Source organism: Bombus flavifrons, chromosome 3, assembly GCF_040668555.2.
Source record: "Bombus flavifrons isolate JBK064 chromosome 3, iyBomFlav1_principal, whole genome shotgun sequence".
NCBI classification, from domain to species: Eukaryota; Metazoa; Arthropoda; class Insecta; order Hymenoptera; family Apidae; genus Bombus; species Bombus flavifrons.
In genome coordinates this window covers 14,791,319-14,806,141 of record NC_138444.1, presented here as the reverse complement: position 1 = coordinate 14,806,141, position 14,823 = coordinate 14,791,319, and the positions used below count along the sequence as shown (strand labels likewise).

Sequence of the window (14,823 nt, the reverse complement as noted above, 5' to 3'; positions counted from 1 at the left end):
AAAAAGCAAAGTAGAAAGAAAATGGCAGAAAAAGAGAAAATAAAGAGGCGGGAGTTCGATATAAGGGAAGGAACATTGCAAAGAGGCTAAGAAAAAAAGAGAAAACGCGTATCTGATCGGTAGAATGGTTAGTTTTGGTTCGTCCGGGGCGTATAACGCCGCGACTACGGTGGCTTTCTCGTTAAATTTCTGCTCTGGCTTACCTTCTCCCCGGCTCGCTGTTTCGGATGCATCCCAGCCGGCCATTATCTTGCTCTTTATGACGTCGAATTAATTCAACGAGCGAAATAAAGGCTCGTAAAACCGGTGCCGGTCGTCGATCGTACCGTTAATCGCCATAACGTGATATACGGTATGAGTGAAATGAACCGGATGACTGGAATTCGATTATATTCTCCTTTTTTCCCTTTCTTTTGCCATTCTTTTTCTCCTTTTCCGATTTTTGGTTTCGTGCCTCTTTCGACCCCTTCAGCTACCCTCGTTGATAACATGCCAATGCATGTATCTTGACAGACACGTTACTATTACTCGATCTTATAAAAGGAAAATGTCCCCTTGAAGACAGCTTTATCTGGTTCATTATTTCGTACGATAAGGATGCTTTCGAACATTCTTCTATTACTTGCGATAAGTCACTGGTTATGAAAGCTAGTGATTAGCGAACTATCAGAAACATATGAAACAAACTTTTTTTTTACCCCGCAGCAACTTGTAATCTTTAAGCCCTTGCCTTATTATTTCTATCAATGACTACACATCCGAGTTTTCAGAGTGACTAACGTAAAGATGATCAAAATATTGTACGTAACTCGATACTAACGATCTTCGATCTTACGAAATAAAGATAGGAATTTGGATATAGGATCGAAGGGTATAAGAAAAAAGTAGCAGTTTCGGATAAATGATAATATTTTTATTGATATAATAAGATAGTTCGAAATATAAATGTTGAGGAACTGTTTCATTCTTTTTCCTGAAAAAAAGAAACATCGAAGACTTTCTTTTTGCCTAATTTATCGCAGTTGACCACTAATGTAACAAAAAACCAAAAATTCCTAATATGCACATCACTCAAACTTATATTGCCGTCGTACAACTTGATTACTAAACGATAACCATCGAGCACGATCTTTATCATTTTGTTGTCCATTTCGACTTAACCAAAAACGATCGTCGACCACCAACAACGCCTGAAAAACGGACGCAATGCCGCTGAGAAAGGAACAATTTCGCTCGCGTACGATAATATATTTCTATGTCGACGAAAACGGAACCAAAATAAGAAACGAAAACGAAGCGTGTTAGGTACGCGAATGACTTTTTTTATCTCCTTTTCTTTTAAATTTAAGTACAAAACCTATTCTTTCCGTCCATTCTTAGTTTTTTCTTTCGCTATCACACTCTCTCTATAACACTTTTTCCATCACTCACACTCTACTATTTCTTAGTACAAATAAGCATATTTTTCTTGTTTCCCCTTTTTAACGCCTGTTTCCTACTCTCTCTCTCTCTCTCTCGCTCTCTCTCTCTCTCTCTCTCTCTCTCACTCTGTCTGTCTGTCTATCTTTCTCTCTCTTTTGCTTTTCTTTCAGTTTCTTTCTCCTTTTTTTTTTGTTTTTTTTTTTGTTTCTTTTGTTTTGTATCATTCTTGCTGTACAAAATCCACCCGTCCATCCTATCGAAATGGTGAGGGTTACGTCGTTATATAATATGCAAATAGTAAATAAAGAGATATAAATATTACTTCTAATATTACTATTTAACTTGTGGAATAAATATTCTTTTTTCATTTATTATCTTCTATCTAGTAATGTAGCATATGCCGCATACACGTACACGTGCACCGAGCACACGGAATATCAAATACGCGGGATGCGTATACACATGTACGTGTACACCACTAATCTTGTCATAGTGCTGTCGTATAAACATGTCGTAATTCTTCGCGATGCGCTTCGCTTATCGTTAATAGTTCCATCTTCATTTTCTTTTTCCTTTTCTCCCAGTCAACATGCGTATGTGTATGTGTATGTATGCGTATATATATATATATCTATGTATTATATATAAGGTCAATGTTACGTAATTGTACGGGGGTGACTTTTACGTTTCGGCGATTCCCCGACAACTTCCGATCTCACAGTACACAACCGGAGGAAGAAAAAAGTGAAAAAAAGAAAAGAGACCGGGGCGGTAATGGGAATACGGATGTTGTCGGGGAACGACAATCACGATCGTTCTCGGTAAAATCGTAAAAATCGTGACGTTCCCTTCCGCTTACTACTTACATTCAACAAATCGCTCGAGGTATAGGTACAAGTGAACTCTTTTTTTTTTAATTTATTTATTTATTCATTTTTAATAAACGAGGTGGGTCCGGTTAACTTCGTCTATTATCCGCGAGATCGGCCGATCACGAATCCTTAAAACGTACGTATGATAAACGTAAAAAGAAATCCAGGAAAGCGTCTCGGTGGAAACGAAACTCGAGAAGCATCCATTACACGCAGATACCTTATCGAATATTATTATCGTTAATAATTAATATTAATATTATCGATAATATATTATATTATTAGATAAAAGGTTATACAGTATATGCTGTTCTATATGCGTATGTGATTATTATATAAAATGTATAATATAATATATTATATAATATTATATATTAAATATTATTATCATATAATACAATTACAAGAGAGTAGTACAATCGTTATTTACCGTTAATAGTTTTTAAATAATTATTAACAGTATTGCTCGATAATCGATAATAGAGTAGTTAGATAGTTAGTAAGCAAAAATCCTATACGATTATATCTACCTACTGTCTGTCACGAACTTTCCACCTGTCCTCTAGCAGGATCAAATCCTCTTTAATATAAAACTCGCGCTCTTCCACCCTCTCAAAGGGAGAACAAAATTTCCACGTTCTTTTTATTCATAAGCGTTTCCTTTAAAAAGCGAGATCTTTATCTCATACGGTCGGAACGTAGGGTCCCTCGATTTACACATTACGCTGTTTCTTATCATCATTATCGTCATCATTTTTTTTTTTTGTCGTTTTGTCCCTTTTTTTTGTTTCTTTAAAATATCATGATTACGTAGAAAGCTTGTGTCGTCGAATGTCGCGAGAATCGAGACGAAATTCCAACGTACGCCACCCCCGGTTTAAAGCGGCTAAGTCTCTGTGGTGCGCGTCCGTCGAATTAAACGCGACCAAAGAAGACGAAGGACGCGCCCTTTTCGGTTTCCATAGAATACGGAACAGATTCGTCGAGTAAAAACAACGAATAAAATAACGTTGAAATTTATTGCCTCAGTACCGAAGAAAGAAAAGGTATAATAAAATAAAATAAAATAGAATAGAAAAGATACAAGGCGTCAAAAGACTGAAATATGAAAAGAAAATGTGTCTATATTAAGGGAAAAATGATTTCGAGAAACGTCCTTCGTCTTCTTCGTCGCGCAACGACGAACGTAGTTTTCAGTATTTTTTTTTCGCTTTTACTTTTTTTTTCTATTTTTCGGGAATCTGGTTTTCTTGCAAAAATAAGAGATTCTATCGGTCTATATCTGTATATAATATATATATATATATTATATATATATAATATAATATAATATAACATGAATATCGCAGTTCAAAAATCTGTATATGGGGGTTCCCAATTTATTTTCCTTTATGTTTCCTTTACTCCTATTTCATCCCGGATTATATATACGATCCCCTCTCGTTTCCCCACCCTATACAAGGGGTCATTTCGTTGTCTAGCTCTGGTTACCATCCGCTCGTCGACATAATTAAACGTTTCTGTCTCATTCGCTCCATCTTCTCGTTCGATTTCTGTCATTCTTTCCCATTCACCCCTTCTTTTCGCTCGTGAGACGGTTTCCAGTAGCAACGTCATATAAAAATAAAGGGATAAATAAAAAATATTGTTTTGCTTTGAATAAAAAACCTAATGTTACATTTTAAGTATTCTCGTCGAGAACCCATCCCCTCCCCCTCCCCTGAAAAAATGGATTCGTCACGCGCAACCAGAATTTTCTCTTCATCCCTCTCTTTCGTTCTCTCTGACACACGTTCTTACCTTTAAAATATTAAAGGTCCGATACAACGTTTATTAATAGCAAACTATATGTACTTATACACATACATAAAATACTCCATCTCAGAATCGTTCAGTCTCACTCTCGTATTTTATCATTCGTCCTCTTCCACACATACACACACACACACACTCTCTCTCTCATTCGATCACTCATTCACTCACTCATTTACTCATTTGCTTTTACTATTCAGTTTTTTCTAATTGTTTTTTTCTTGTTTTCTACACATTCGTATCGACATACTTGCGCACAGCGGTAAAGTCGTTCTTGTGGTATTGTTTATGCGTGCATTGCAAAAAGAATGAGCGAACGTGACGTTTACCGCACGTCATAAATCAAACGAAACAAAAAATATGATATAAAACAAGGGAAAAACTAAACAAAGAGAACACGGGAGAAAAGATACAATGCGTAATCGTTTAAGCACGATATTGTTGCATTTGGAGGAGGGGACGTTCTCTGCATGTATGCACGTATTTTATAATTAACGACTGCACTGCACGCGTGTATATGTAAAAAAATTTACAAAAAGGAAACACCGTGGACGCAAGATTCGCTGGATCCGAGCGAACGCGCAAATTCAATTATTCTAATTATTCTCATGCGTGTGTATCTCAAATTGTTAAAACAAAATGAAAGAATAAAAGGAGAAAAACGAAAAAAGAAAATACAACATATTTGTGTTCCTGGTGCAGAACGCAGAACTCTATGTCGGAGGCGAATCTCATGCGCCACGTCGAGTCGTTATTATACAATGATAACAGTATTATAATAGTATATAATTGCCTTATCCTTTCTTAAGCTACAGCTACGTCGATGCGCGTCGCTTACAAACGCATAATGTTTCGTACACAACACCTTTCCTTTACACAATTAACTATTATTATTATTTTTAGTGTCTATGTGGCTAGCAGGTACGTTTGCACTCTTCAAAATCGCCGTAAAAGATCGGGGGAACGTGTTCTTTTCTCGCAACATTATTCCTTCTCTTATATTATATTAGTTCATAATCTTTAAAAATGCTAAATAAATTCTATTACTAGTTCTCGGCCCCTCTCCCGATACGTTTGTTTCAAATTCACCGAAAATATCGTTCTCGCGACATCTGTCGTTTCACTCTCAGACTTCCGCTGACTGTTAACAGACACGATTTGCGATATGTCGCGGGGATTGCATAAAATTTTTCGAAAATTTCGAACAACGTGCCTTGATCTCTAAAGTTTTCAACCCCGGCTCGTCCCGGGACGCATGATCGATAAACGCGTTTAAAAATTCACACCGACATTCGAAACGATGGAACCTGAACTCCGCGGATAAACGCGCAAATATCTTTATGTAAAATCACGAAGACGTATATAATATTAATATTTCCTTTTAATATACATACATATTTATATCTTATATATAAGAAAAGAAACGGAGGAAAATAGCTCTCCGTTCCTCGAAGCCTCAATTAACGCGTGTACCCGGTCGGCTATCGTCCCGAACGACAATTCGTAGGATAAAAAGCGTCGCATGGACTAACCAGGGGGGGAAATCGTGAAGCAGGGAAAAAGAGAGATCGAAAACGAGAAAAAAAGCACGTTTCCACGATCCAACAGCAAGGGTCACTCTCTGAGCAATTTTCGAAGAAATGTCTTTGTCGAGAGAAGGCCTAGAGATATTTTCTAGTCGATCGAAGGGAGAAACGAAAAAAATATACATATATCTTATGTATATATAAATATACATGTATATATATATATATACATATATATATATATATATATATATACGGTGAAAAACGAAAAAGATACGGGAGAATAAAACTAAATAAAAGAACAGGAAAAAGGGAAAGGAAGGAAAAGGGAAAGGAAGGGAAAAGCGTGTACAACAAGAACCAACCCTAGTAAAAGGCGTCCCTTGTATTTTGAGCTACATGTTCGGATAAATATTAAGAAAGAAAGAAAAAACAGGAAAGTTAGTCGTTCTTTTCTAACTAATGGACAGTCTAAACGCATCGGACTAAATTCGGCTAAAATAACGCTCGGTTAAATCTGCAACTATGATTCCTCTTTCTTCCTTTTCCTTTCTCTCGATCCACCTTCCCTTCTCTCATAATTTGGCACAATATAAAGAACTCACAGGTCGGACACACGAGCAAAAGTTGAGAAAAAAGAAAGCAGAGAGCTGCTATAAAACGGGGATTCGCTATTTTATTATTTAGCGTGACGAAAAGGCTACCGTCTTGTGAAGGCGAAATCTATTGCGAGGTATGTATATTATACATAATGCTATATATATATATATATAGATATATATATATAGTTGAGTTTCATTTCGTCGCATCAGACTAATGAATTTCTCATCTTCGTTAAAAGCGGAAGAACTTCAAAACCGTGGCCGATATAATGCTACACTATTCTTTTTCTCTTTTTTGTCTGTCGTCCTATTTCGTTATTCGATCAGTGGTAATTCGCGCATACGCAATGCATACGCGCGTCCAATTCAAAACGCGCGCCCAATTTAAAACGCGCGCTTAATTTAAAACGCACGCTCAATTCAAAACACGAGCCCAATTCAAAACGCGAGCCCCCTTCGACGAAATTTTGACGCGCAGAGGAAGAGGAACGTTATATTATCTTCTTTACTCCATTCCCTGATTCTCTCTTATGTACACGTAAAATACATGTTGTCGTACGAAAAGATTCCCAGAGACCAAATTTCCTTTTTACTTTTCTTAATACGGTTAAAAATTAAGGCGCCTCTTATTATTATCCTGAGTATGCGAACAACGTTGTTTTCGTTAACTAATCCACTTCGTTCGTTTATAAAAAACATTTCATCCATGTTTTATTTTCTTCTTCTCCCTCCATTCTAATGTTTGTTAGTCTCTTTTTGTTTTGTTATTGTGTTTCTACCCGGTAATAATATAATATAATAATAGTTCCTGTAATCGCGTAAATCTTTTTTTTTTTAATAATTATCGTCATTGCGATCGCAGGGTTAAACGTATAAAAAATCTGTCAAAAATAGTACGGGAGCTACGCCTAGAAAATGTCGCGGGTGTAAGAAGGTCGAAACTGTGATTCGATTTGTAAGGCCTTTGTGCATATTTCGTTCGGTATTCAAATATTATCTCGTTTTCCTACGATGAGTCGCTAGTCATATTTCCCTACATAAAAACTTTCTTTTCTTTTTCTTTTATCTTTTATTTTTCGACGAGTAAAGCCACGTCGTCGGTCATTATGTATGTAAAGCGTACAGGTAAAAATGTTTTCTTCAACTATCTTTACAGATAGATTTTCATAAAACTAGACTTCAACGTTTATCGTACTCGTTCCGATACTCACTTCGAGAAATCTCTTCTGAAAGACACGCGAAGGATCTCGTATGTCTTTCATACTCGGAGCAACAATTAAAAAGAACACGATTGAACCGCTCGAGAACGAAAGAAACAAGGGATTTCCAGTCAAGTCCCTTCGACTACCCTTCGAAACGAACTCCTCGACGTTATTGAATCCACACCACCCTCCTCTACTTTAATATACGCCAGCCGAAAAAAATGCGTTACACCCGTGGTTCCGAACTGCATTATTACTGCGATTAATATGTACCTATATAAATTTGAAGCACTTGGGTTGCGATTCAGGTTTCAGGTCGTATCGTCGATTAGTCTTTAATTAACCTGTATTCGTATGCGTGTATAGATGATTGCCGCGTGTCTCGTATGCGATCTGTCCGTACATGTATATGCGCTATTTGCACGGTATTATTAGGTGTGGTGTATAAAATGTATATGTGTATATGCGTGCGTATACACGCGTTTTAGCGATCCTATATTACAACGCCGAGTGAGGAATGACGAATACGTCGAAACATTATTTCCGGATGCACGTGCACACGCTTTCGGACGTAGATTCCCAGAGAGGCCGATCTCTTTACGTCTTTGCATTTCGTACGCGTCCGTCCTGTATCGGTCAATCAGTTCTAACCCCTCGAGTCCCTCCCGACCACGCTGTCATCGCGACTTTTTAATCCCTCTTTAATTTTCGTCCGGCATTGTAGAGAGAGCGTGCGTTCTTCTCACTGGTAGCCCTCTCTCCTCTCCGAGTATATCCGTTCACGATATTAACTCGTTCGTAGTCGCGCGTGTATACACACGCGTAATGCATAATACGTACGCGAAGGTGTGGTCATTAGAATATTTGCGTGTAATACAAATTGTGTATGTTTGTAATATGTATGGGAGAGGGAGTACATGTATATATGGTACGCGTGTGTATATCGTGTTATATCGTGTGTACATAAAGGTACGTATGCATGTACGTATATGTGAAAAAAGCTTATCTATCGAAAGATTGTTTCTTCCGGTCGTTGCTATAACTTCTCCGTTTACCGTTCCTTATTTCTTTATATTTTTTTCTTTTTTTATCATTTTCTATTTCTTTCAATATAGCCCGTAAAAAGTATGTATATAAACGAATACTGTTACCTACAATTGTAATGAACACATTATTTTGCCTTTTCTATATTTTCTTTTATCTCCCCTCGCGAGGGCACTGCACTCGCTCCTCTCTCTATAAACACGTCTTCCGGTATATTTCCGCGATCGGCCGCGACAACGACGTATTTTTTTCTTTCTCTCATGCGCGTCCGTATATTACTAATATTTTAATCCTCCTGATTTCTTTCCATTTTCTTTTCTTCCCTGTTAATTACAATATACATAGACATATATTTATATATATTTTTTCATCGTAATATATAATATAATATAATCCCTACCATAATATATTTTTTTTCTCATCTCTGTTGCCGATCATCTAAATCTAAATCGTCGCCAAACAACGTAATCTAATTATATAGATCGCGCGTCCGCAATCAATTGAACATTACACGAACGATCCAATTTCTCATCGTCCGTGTGATAAAATATCCATCTTTCCTTTTTCTTCCTCTCTAAAACTCCGTCGTTATTATTATTATCATCATCTGATATATTATATATATTTATATATCGTAGCAGCGAATTACCAGGAAAAACTTGTTAACTAAAATTCGTAACAATTATAATTATAGTAGTTATAATGGTGATAATGAAACATATTAATAATTATAATAATAGTAATAGTAGTAATAGTAGTAATAGTAGTAGTACTAGTAGTAGTAGTAGTAGTAGTAGTAGTAATAGTAGTAGTAGTAGTAGTAATAGTAGTAGTAGTAGTAGTAGTAGTAGTAGTAGTGGTAGTAGTAGTAGTAGTAGTAGTAGTAGTAGTAGTGGTGGTGGTAGTAGTAGTAATAGTAGTAGTAGTAGTATGGTAGTAGTAGTAGCAATAGTATTAGTTTTGTGGTAGTAGTAATAGTGGTAGTAGTAGTAGTAGTAGTAGTAGTAGTAGTAGTAGTAATAATAGTAATAATAATAATAATAATAGTAATAATGGTAATAATAATAATAATAATAATAATAATAATAATAATAATAATAATAATAATAATTGGTAGTAGTATTATTCTTCTCCCACCCAAGCTTTGTCCCTCCCTCTCGATCTATTTTTCTTTCTCTCTACCTTTACGTACTTACAGGCTTCAGCGTCTATAATTTGCAATGTACATGCATACATGGCTATGTATTATTTATGCATGTTTATATATTGTCCTATATATGTATGTACATTATTTACACGCGTTTAAAAAGCGTATTCCGCACGGATCTTAATCAGATAAAAAAGATTTCCTTCTTGTTATAAAACCGTGTGTTGCCGTTCAGCATCCACTTTAGCGAACGTGTACCGTGTACGAACGAAAACAAAAAGTCCTAAATACAAAAAAAAAATGAAAACATGCTAATCGAGGTTAGTTTTCTCTTCAACCTTTACAATCTCTTGGTAGCGCGAGATCTGACGTCTCTTCCTTTTCAACTCGACGTTTCTCAGCCGTAGAAAAGCTTCGAGAACGAGCACAGATATCGGATCGATCGTTTGTATTATAAAAACGAGAAATGATAGAAAAGAAGAAAGTAAACAATTCGATCCTTAGTCTCGAGTTTTCAGCGCCCTGTCTACTTCTTTCTCGGATAAGCTAGATACCGATGATCGTTTAACAACAAAATAACGATCTACCACGAAGGTAATATTCTTTCGTGTCTCTTATTGCACCAGTTTAAAGAGTTCTACACACTCGCATATAAAAACTGAACACACGTGGATAGACGCTCATCCACGAAGATCGGTGTGCTTCGTCGATCTTCGTGGCGTGTTTATCTGCGCGAAATATCGGCGGAAAGAAGGAAACAGAGGCGCGAAGAAAAGGATGAAAACTACCATTTACGAGATTTTTGTCGCGTTTGTATCCGTTTTGCGCCATAACCGGATTAGAAGAACGAGGAAGAAGGTAGACAAAAGACAGACAGGACTTCGACTCCAAAGCCGAATTTCGCTAATATCGTTACGCGTACCGAAATGATCCGAAATGAAGATGCATCTGATGTATTCGTAACAAAAACGGAATATGTGTGTGTGTAAGGTACCCGGACTAAATTTCTAATATTATCTCTTTGTAGTATGCGTGTATGTCTATGACTTTTTCTCTGTGCCCTACGGTACATACATAACGCGTATGTACTAGGTGCAAACTGTCTCTACCTACACGTTTTGTGACTCATACGATCTTTCACCTACTTGCAAGATTACCAGAATACAATCACTCTACTATAGAACGCGTTTAGGTTCATGCTAGCGAAGGCGTGAAACGTCGAAAAACGTAAAGATCGCACAGCGATCATCAATCGATCGGTAAGTAACTACTATTAGCGACGCTGTTAAAAAAAGAAAACAACGCGAGATTGCAATGGAGAAAATAATGGAATTCGATAAGGAAGATATTTGTGAATAGGTATTGTTAACAGACCAGTCATCTATGGTTTTTCTTTTTCCATGTTGAATGGCATTATCGAACACGCGTTTCCTACCCGTAACGCGAAACACGCCTCTCTTTGGAACACGTTCATCGGGATTTCGGGATCTCGACGGTTTTGCTCGATCATATGAGATAATATTAATGAGACTTGCTATAATTTCTACCTTGAAATCTTTCAAATTACGTGAAACTGCGAGGATTGCGAGGAATATAACAGTTCTGAAGTCACACGCGTAATTCGTGCCTTGCACTCGTTCGATTACCAAAACTCGTTCGATAATGCCTGAATCTGTACGAATTTCGTTTCGATCGAATGACAATACCAGTACCGTAATTATAAGGCGAATATCTTGTACAAGTTTAAATGGCAACCTGTCAAACTACAGGTTTATCTCGACTGTTCCATACAAAATCGCTGATATAAAAAGCAAGCAGCATCGCGAGCAGCTATTTCTTTCGTATCTTTATTGCGATTTATCGATACGAGTTTTGGAAAAAGAATCTGCGTGTGCTTCCCACTCTTCTTTCTTTTCTATATTATTCTTTTTCTCGTTCATTTCCTAAAAATGAAAGATATACCTAGAAACCGGTTCAGCTTTGAAATGCGTCCTAAGACCAGTTAGTTCGGAACCGGTGCAACTAACGTCGGATAACGTTCGATAATAAGCCTCGTTTTCCTCCGTCGTACATGGATTTCGCATCGCAGAACGAAATTCCAAACAACGACGAGATATCGAACGATTCGAGGCCGATTCGAAATCCAATACAGTCGAGACTATTATTAATAACAATCGTAGTCTTGTTCATTTTTGGCTTTCTCTCGTCGGATTTGTCTCGACTCGCCTAAATGCATGTTTTACGTGAAAAAGAAAAACTCGTGTGTATACGAGCGTGTTATACAAAACGTGCAGAAACGCGCAAAAAATGCGTGATAAATAGCGGACTGCCGTGTCGTTCGATCTCGTCGAACGTTTCCAATATCTTCATGAACTTAAAACATTTTCTCTAAAATATATATAACATACCCCAGCTCGGAAACCGGTCTTAGTCGATAATCTATAACGCGTTAAGATGACACTGATCGAGAATTCGAAGGATTAAAAATGGAATTGACGCTATTCGCGGCGATTCAGCCTCGTAAATCGTGAATTTTTCTTAATGTAATATGTATGTGTATTAACAAAAAAAGAGAGAGAGAAAAAAACGAAAAAACTGAAGATCTATTGTCGATAACGTTTTCTCTCTAAACTAGCTAAACTCAATTTTGCGTTCTCATAGATAACTTCGTGAATTTGGCCAAAGCAATCTACGATCAATTCCCTACCTCTCTTTAGTAACTTGCCATTCGAAGTATCTTTTCTATAAATATACATATACGTATAAATATTCTTTTCGAAGCTGCTTGCATCGGTTCTTTCGATTTCTTCCAGCACTTGATGCCGACTCGACGCGAACGGTATTCCTTCTTCGTTCTCGATGCGCATTCACCCTTCATCCACCCTTCGATTCTCCCTTCGGCCTAACTTTCTCTTTGTTCTTACGCAAGTGTCTATACACATATATACTTGTTTCTTCTATGGTAAAACAGATTTTAAAAGATTCGGTTTACCCATATCCGCCCAAGTGAATCACAGAACCACAACACAGTGTTTTTTCTCTTGTCGATGACCAGGACCAGGCTCTTCCATGTCTCTTCAAACAGCGCATTTCTGACTCTCTCAAACACGTTGTTTGAAGTGCCTTCTTCCCCCTCGTCCGTCACGCGACCGAAAGTGGATACCCAGATCCAAACAGACAAGGCAGACGGTCTTTCTCATTCGCGTAAAGGCATTTATTTTCGATAATCACGTCTGATCTCGAAACGCCGAGTGAAGATTTGTCACTGATCCACCAGGTTAACAACAAGTTCGACTCTACAACGTTCCGAGCAAGGTATTTTCTTTGTCGTGTTGGATTAAATCCGACACGATCAGAGTCTCTCCCTTAGCGCGTCATGGCGAGACTCCTCCTTAGATAACTGAGCGATGCTCGAAGCTTCTCCTGTTGCCGCCTCAAATCCGCCACCTTGGCTGCATTGCCCATTTCCTTCGAGGTCAACGAAGCAAGATATGCAGACGCTTGCCTGAGAATCGCGACTTTCGGTGCCTTCTCCTTTTTCTCAACAGCTGGCACGAGAACGCGTAGCTCTTCGAACGCATTTCGTAATTCTATCCGCCTTTGACGTTCCATGTTGTTATGCTCTCTCCTCTTCTCAGTGTCTAATTCATCGTCCGAGGAACTTCTCGATGTGGTTGACCTCATCGAAGGTGAAGATGATACGGACGAAGACGATACGGACGAAGACGATACGGACGTAGACGACATGGTGCGTCCTACCTTGTTTCTCCTCTGACAGGTCCTATGACGAGCTCGTTTCGCTGGCCTTTGCTCGACCTGGGCAGCTCTTTTCCGTGCTGGATTCGAGGGAGGTCGACCACGAGGTCTCGAACCTGGTGGTTTCTCTTTGAACGCGGTGTTAACTGTTAATTGAAAGTGTTGCTGGTCGGCCAAGCTTGGATTCGTTGGTAAAACCGCTGGTCTGCACGGTTTATCGAAGCTTACCACATCGATCTCTTCCTCCTCTGTAACAGGCAGAAGAAAAAGAAATTTTATGATTATTCCGACGAACGTAACTTGTCCAAATAATCGAAACGAGATATTTAGATTAAATATATCAGATGCGTTGAAACTGACCATTCAAACTGTTGGGACGAACGAATATTTCTCATCTAAAATCTATTCGTATTCTAGTCTATCGTAGTCATATTGTAGCTTCATACGATAAACTATTTAGATGTAGACACTAAAACATAAATTGTTACAATTGGTCTTTTCCATCATTTCCTCATAAAATCAAAGTCCACATAGCTACTATTGACTGCTTCGACGTTCTAACTGTGAAGTCTGTTATTATTAGGTTCTTTCGTTTCATAAGGTGATAATAGATGAACAATAATTTCTGTTTTATATTATTTTATTGAATTACATATGATCGATTTCGTTCTATTTCTATTATTACGTTCGTGCATAATTCAATAAACTAATATAAAACAGAAAACATTGTGCTTGTATTAATTCCTTATAAAACGAAAGAAACATTTCAGACAACCTAATACCTAATACGATAATAGATTAATAGACTTATGTTAACAATTAATCGTTACTAGTCAAATACATATACTCTTCGCAACAAATCTACTTAGAATGCAGTACAAAAAGAGACAATCCCATTTCTCCCTATTCGAATTAAGCCTGAGTGCAATCAGGGATCAAGGCGATTTACCGAAGGACAGTGTCACTCGCACGAGTTGCAAAGATGCTGCGAGATACGCCGATAGTATTTTTTCTTTAGAGAAGCAGTTAGCGTTCGCGGACAGCCGTGAAACGTCGCTAATTAGTCGGGACGGAACAAGCTCGGCTCTGTTTTCACCTCGGCAATCCTATATTCAGGGTGAAGGCTGACTGCGGACAACGGAAAGAGATCGTGTCACGTGAGAGTGAGCTAACTTCGAATCGACCCTGAACCCAAACCGGATGCCATCGATATCGTTTATCTCGAGAGATTCCCTGCCGGTTACGAGCCAGACTAAATAGACTATGGTCTATCTTTGCCACGATAGAAGACGTTGCGTACGAGCCGTAAGAGAACCGAGTAAAATAGGATTATGTGGGTCAGAAAAATATTCGAGTCGAGCTATGTAATTTATTTTGTTATTTGCCAAATTTTGTTAGGAATAGTTTTTAAGCAATCTGCGTATAAAGATATTTACATCG

General features: G+C 37.8%; 1 protein-coding gene across 1 annotated transcript in view; it reads right to left on the bottom strand.

The window, feature by feature from the left end:
• Positions 1–891: 891 nt before the first annotated feature.
• Positions 892–14,823, bottom strand: part of Myc (bHLH transcription factor Myc) — a 38,179-nt gene continuing 24,247 nt past the window's right edge. Inside the window, exons 3-4 of the mRNA XM_069110526.1 lie at positions 5,863–13,631; positions 892–5,821 (exon numbers count right to left, since the gene is read on the bottom strand). Coding sequence (XP_068966627.1) covers positions 12,994–13,631 — 638 coding nt within the window. The 3' untranslated portion in view covers positions 892–5,821; positions 5,863–12,993. The remainder of the gene's footprint in view (positions 5,822–5,862; positions 13,632–14,823) is intronic.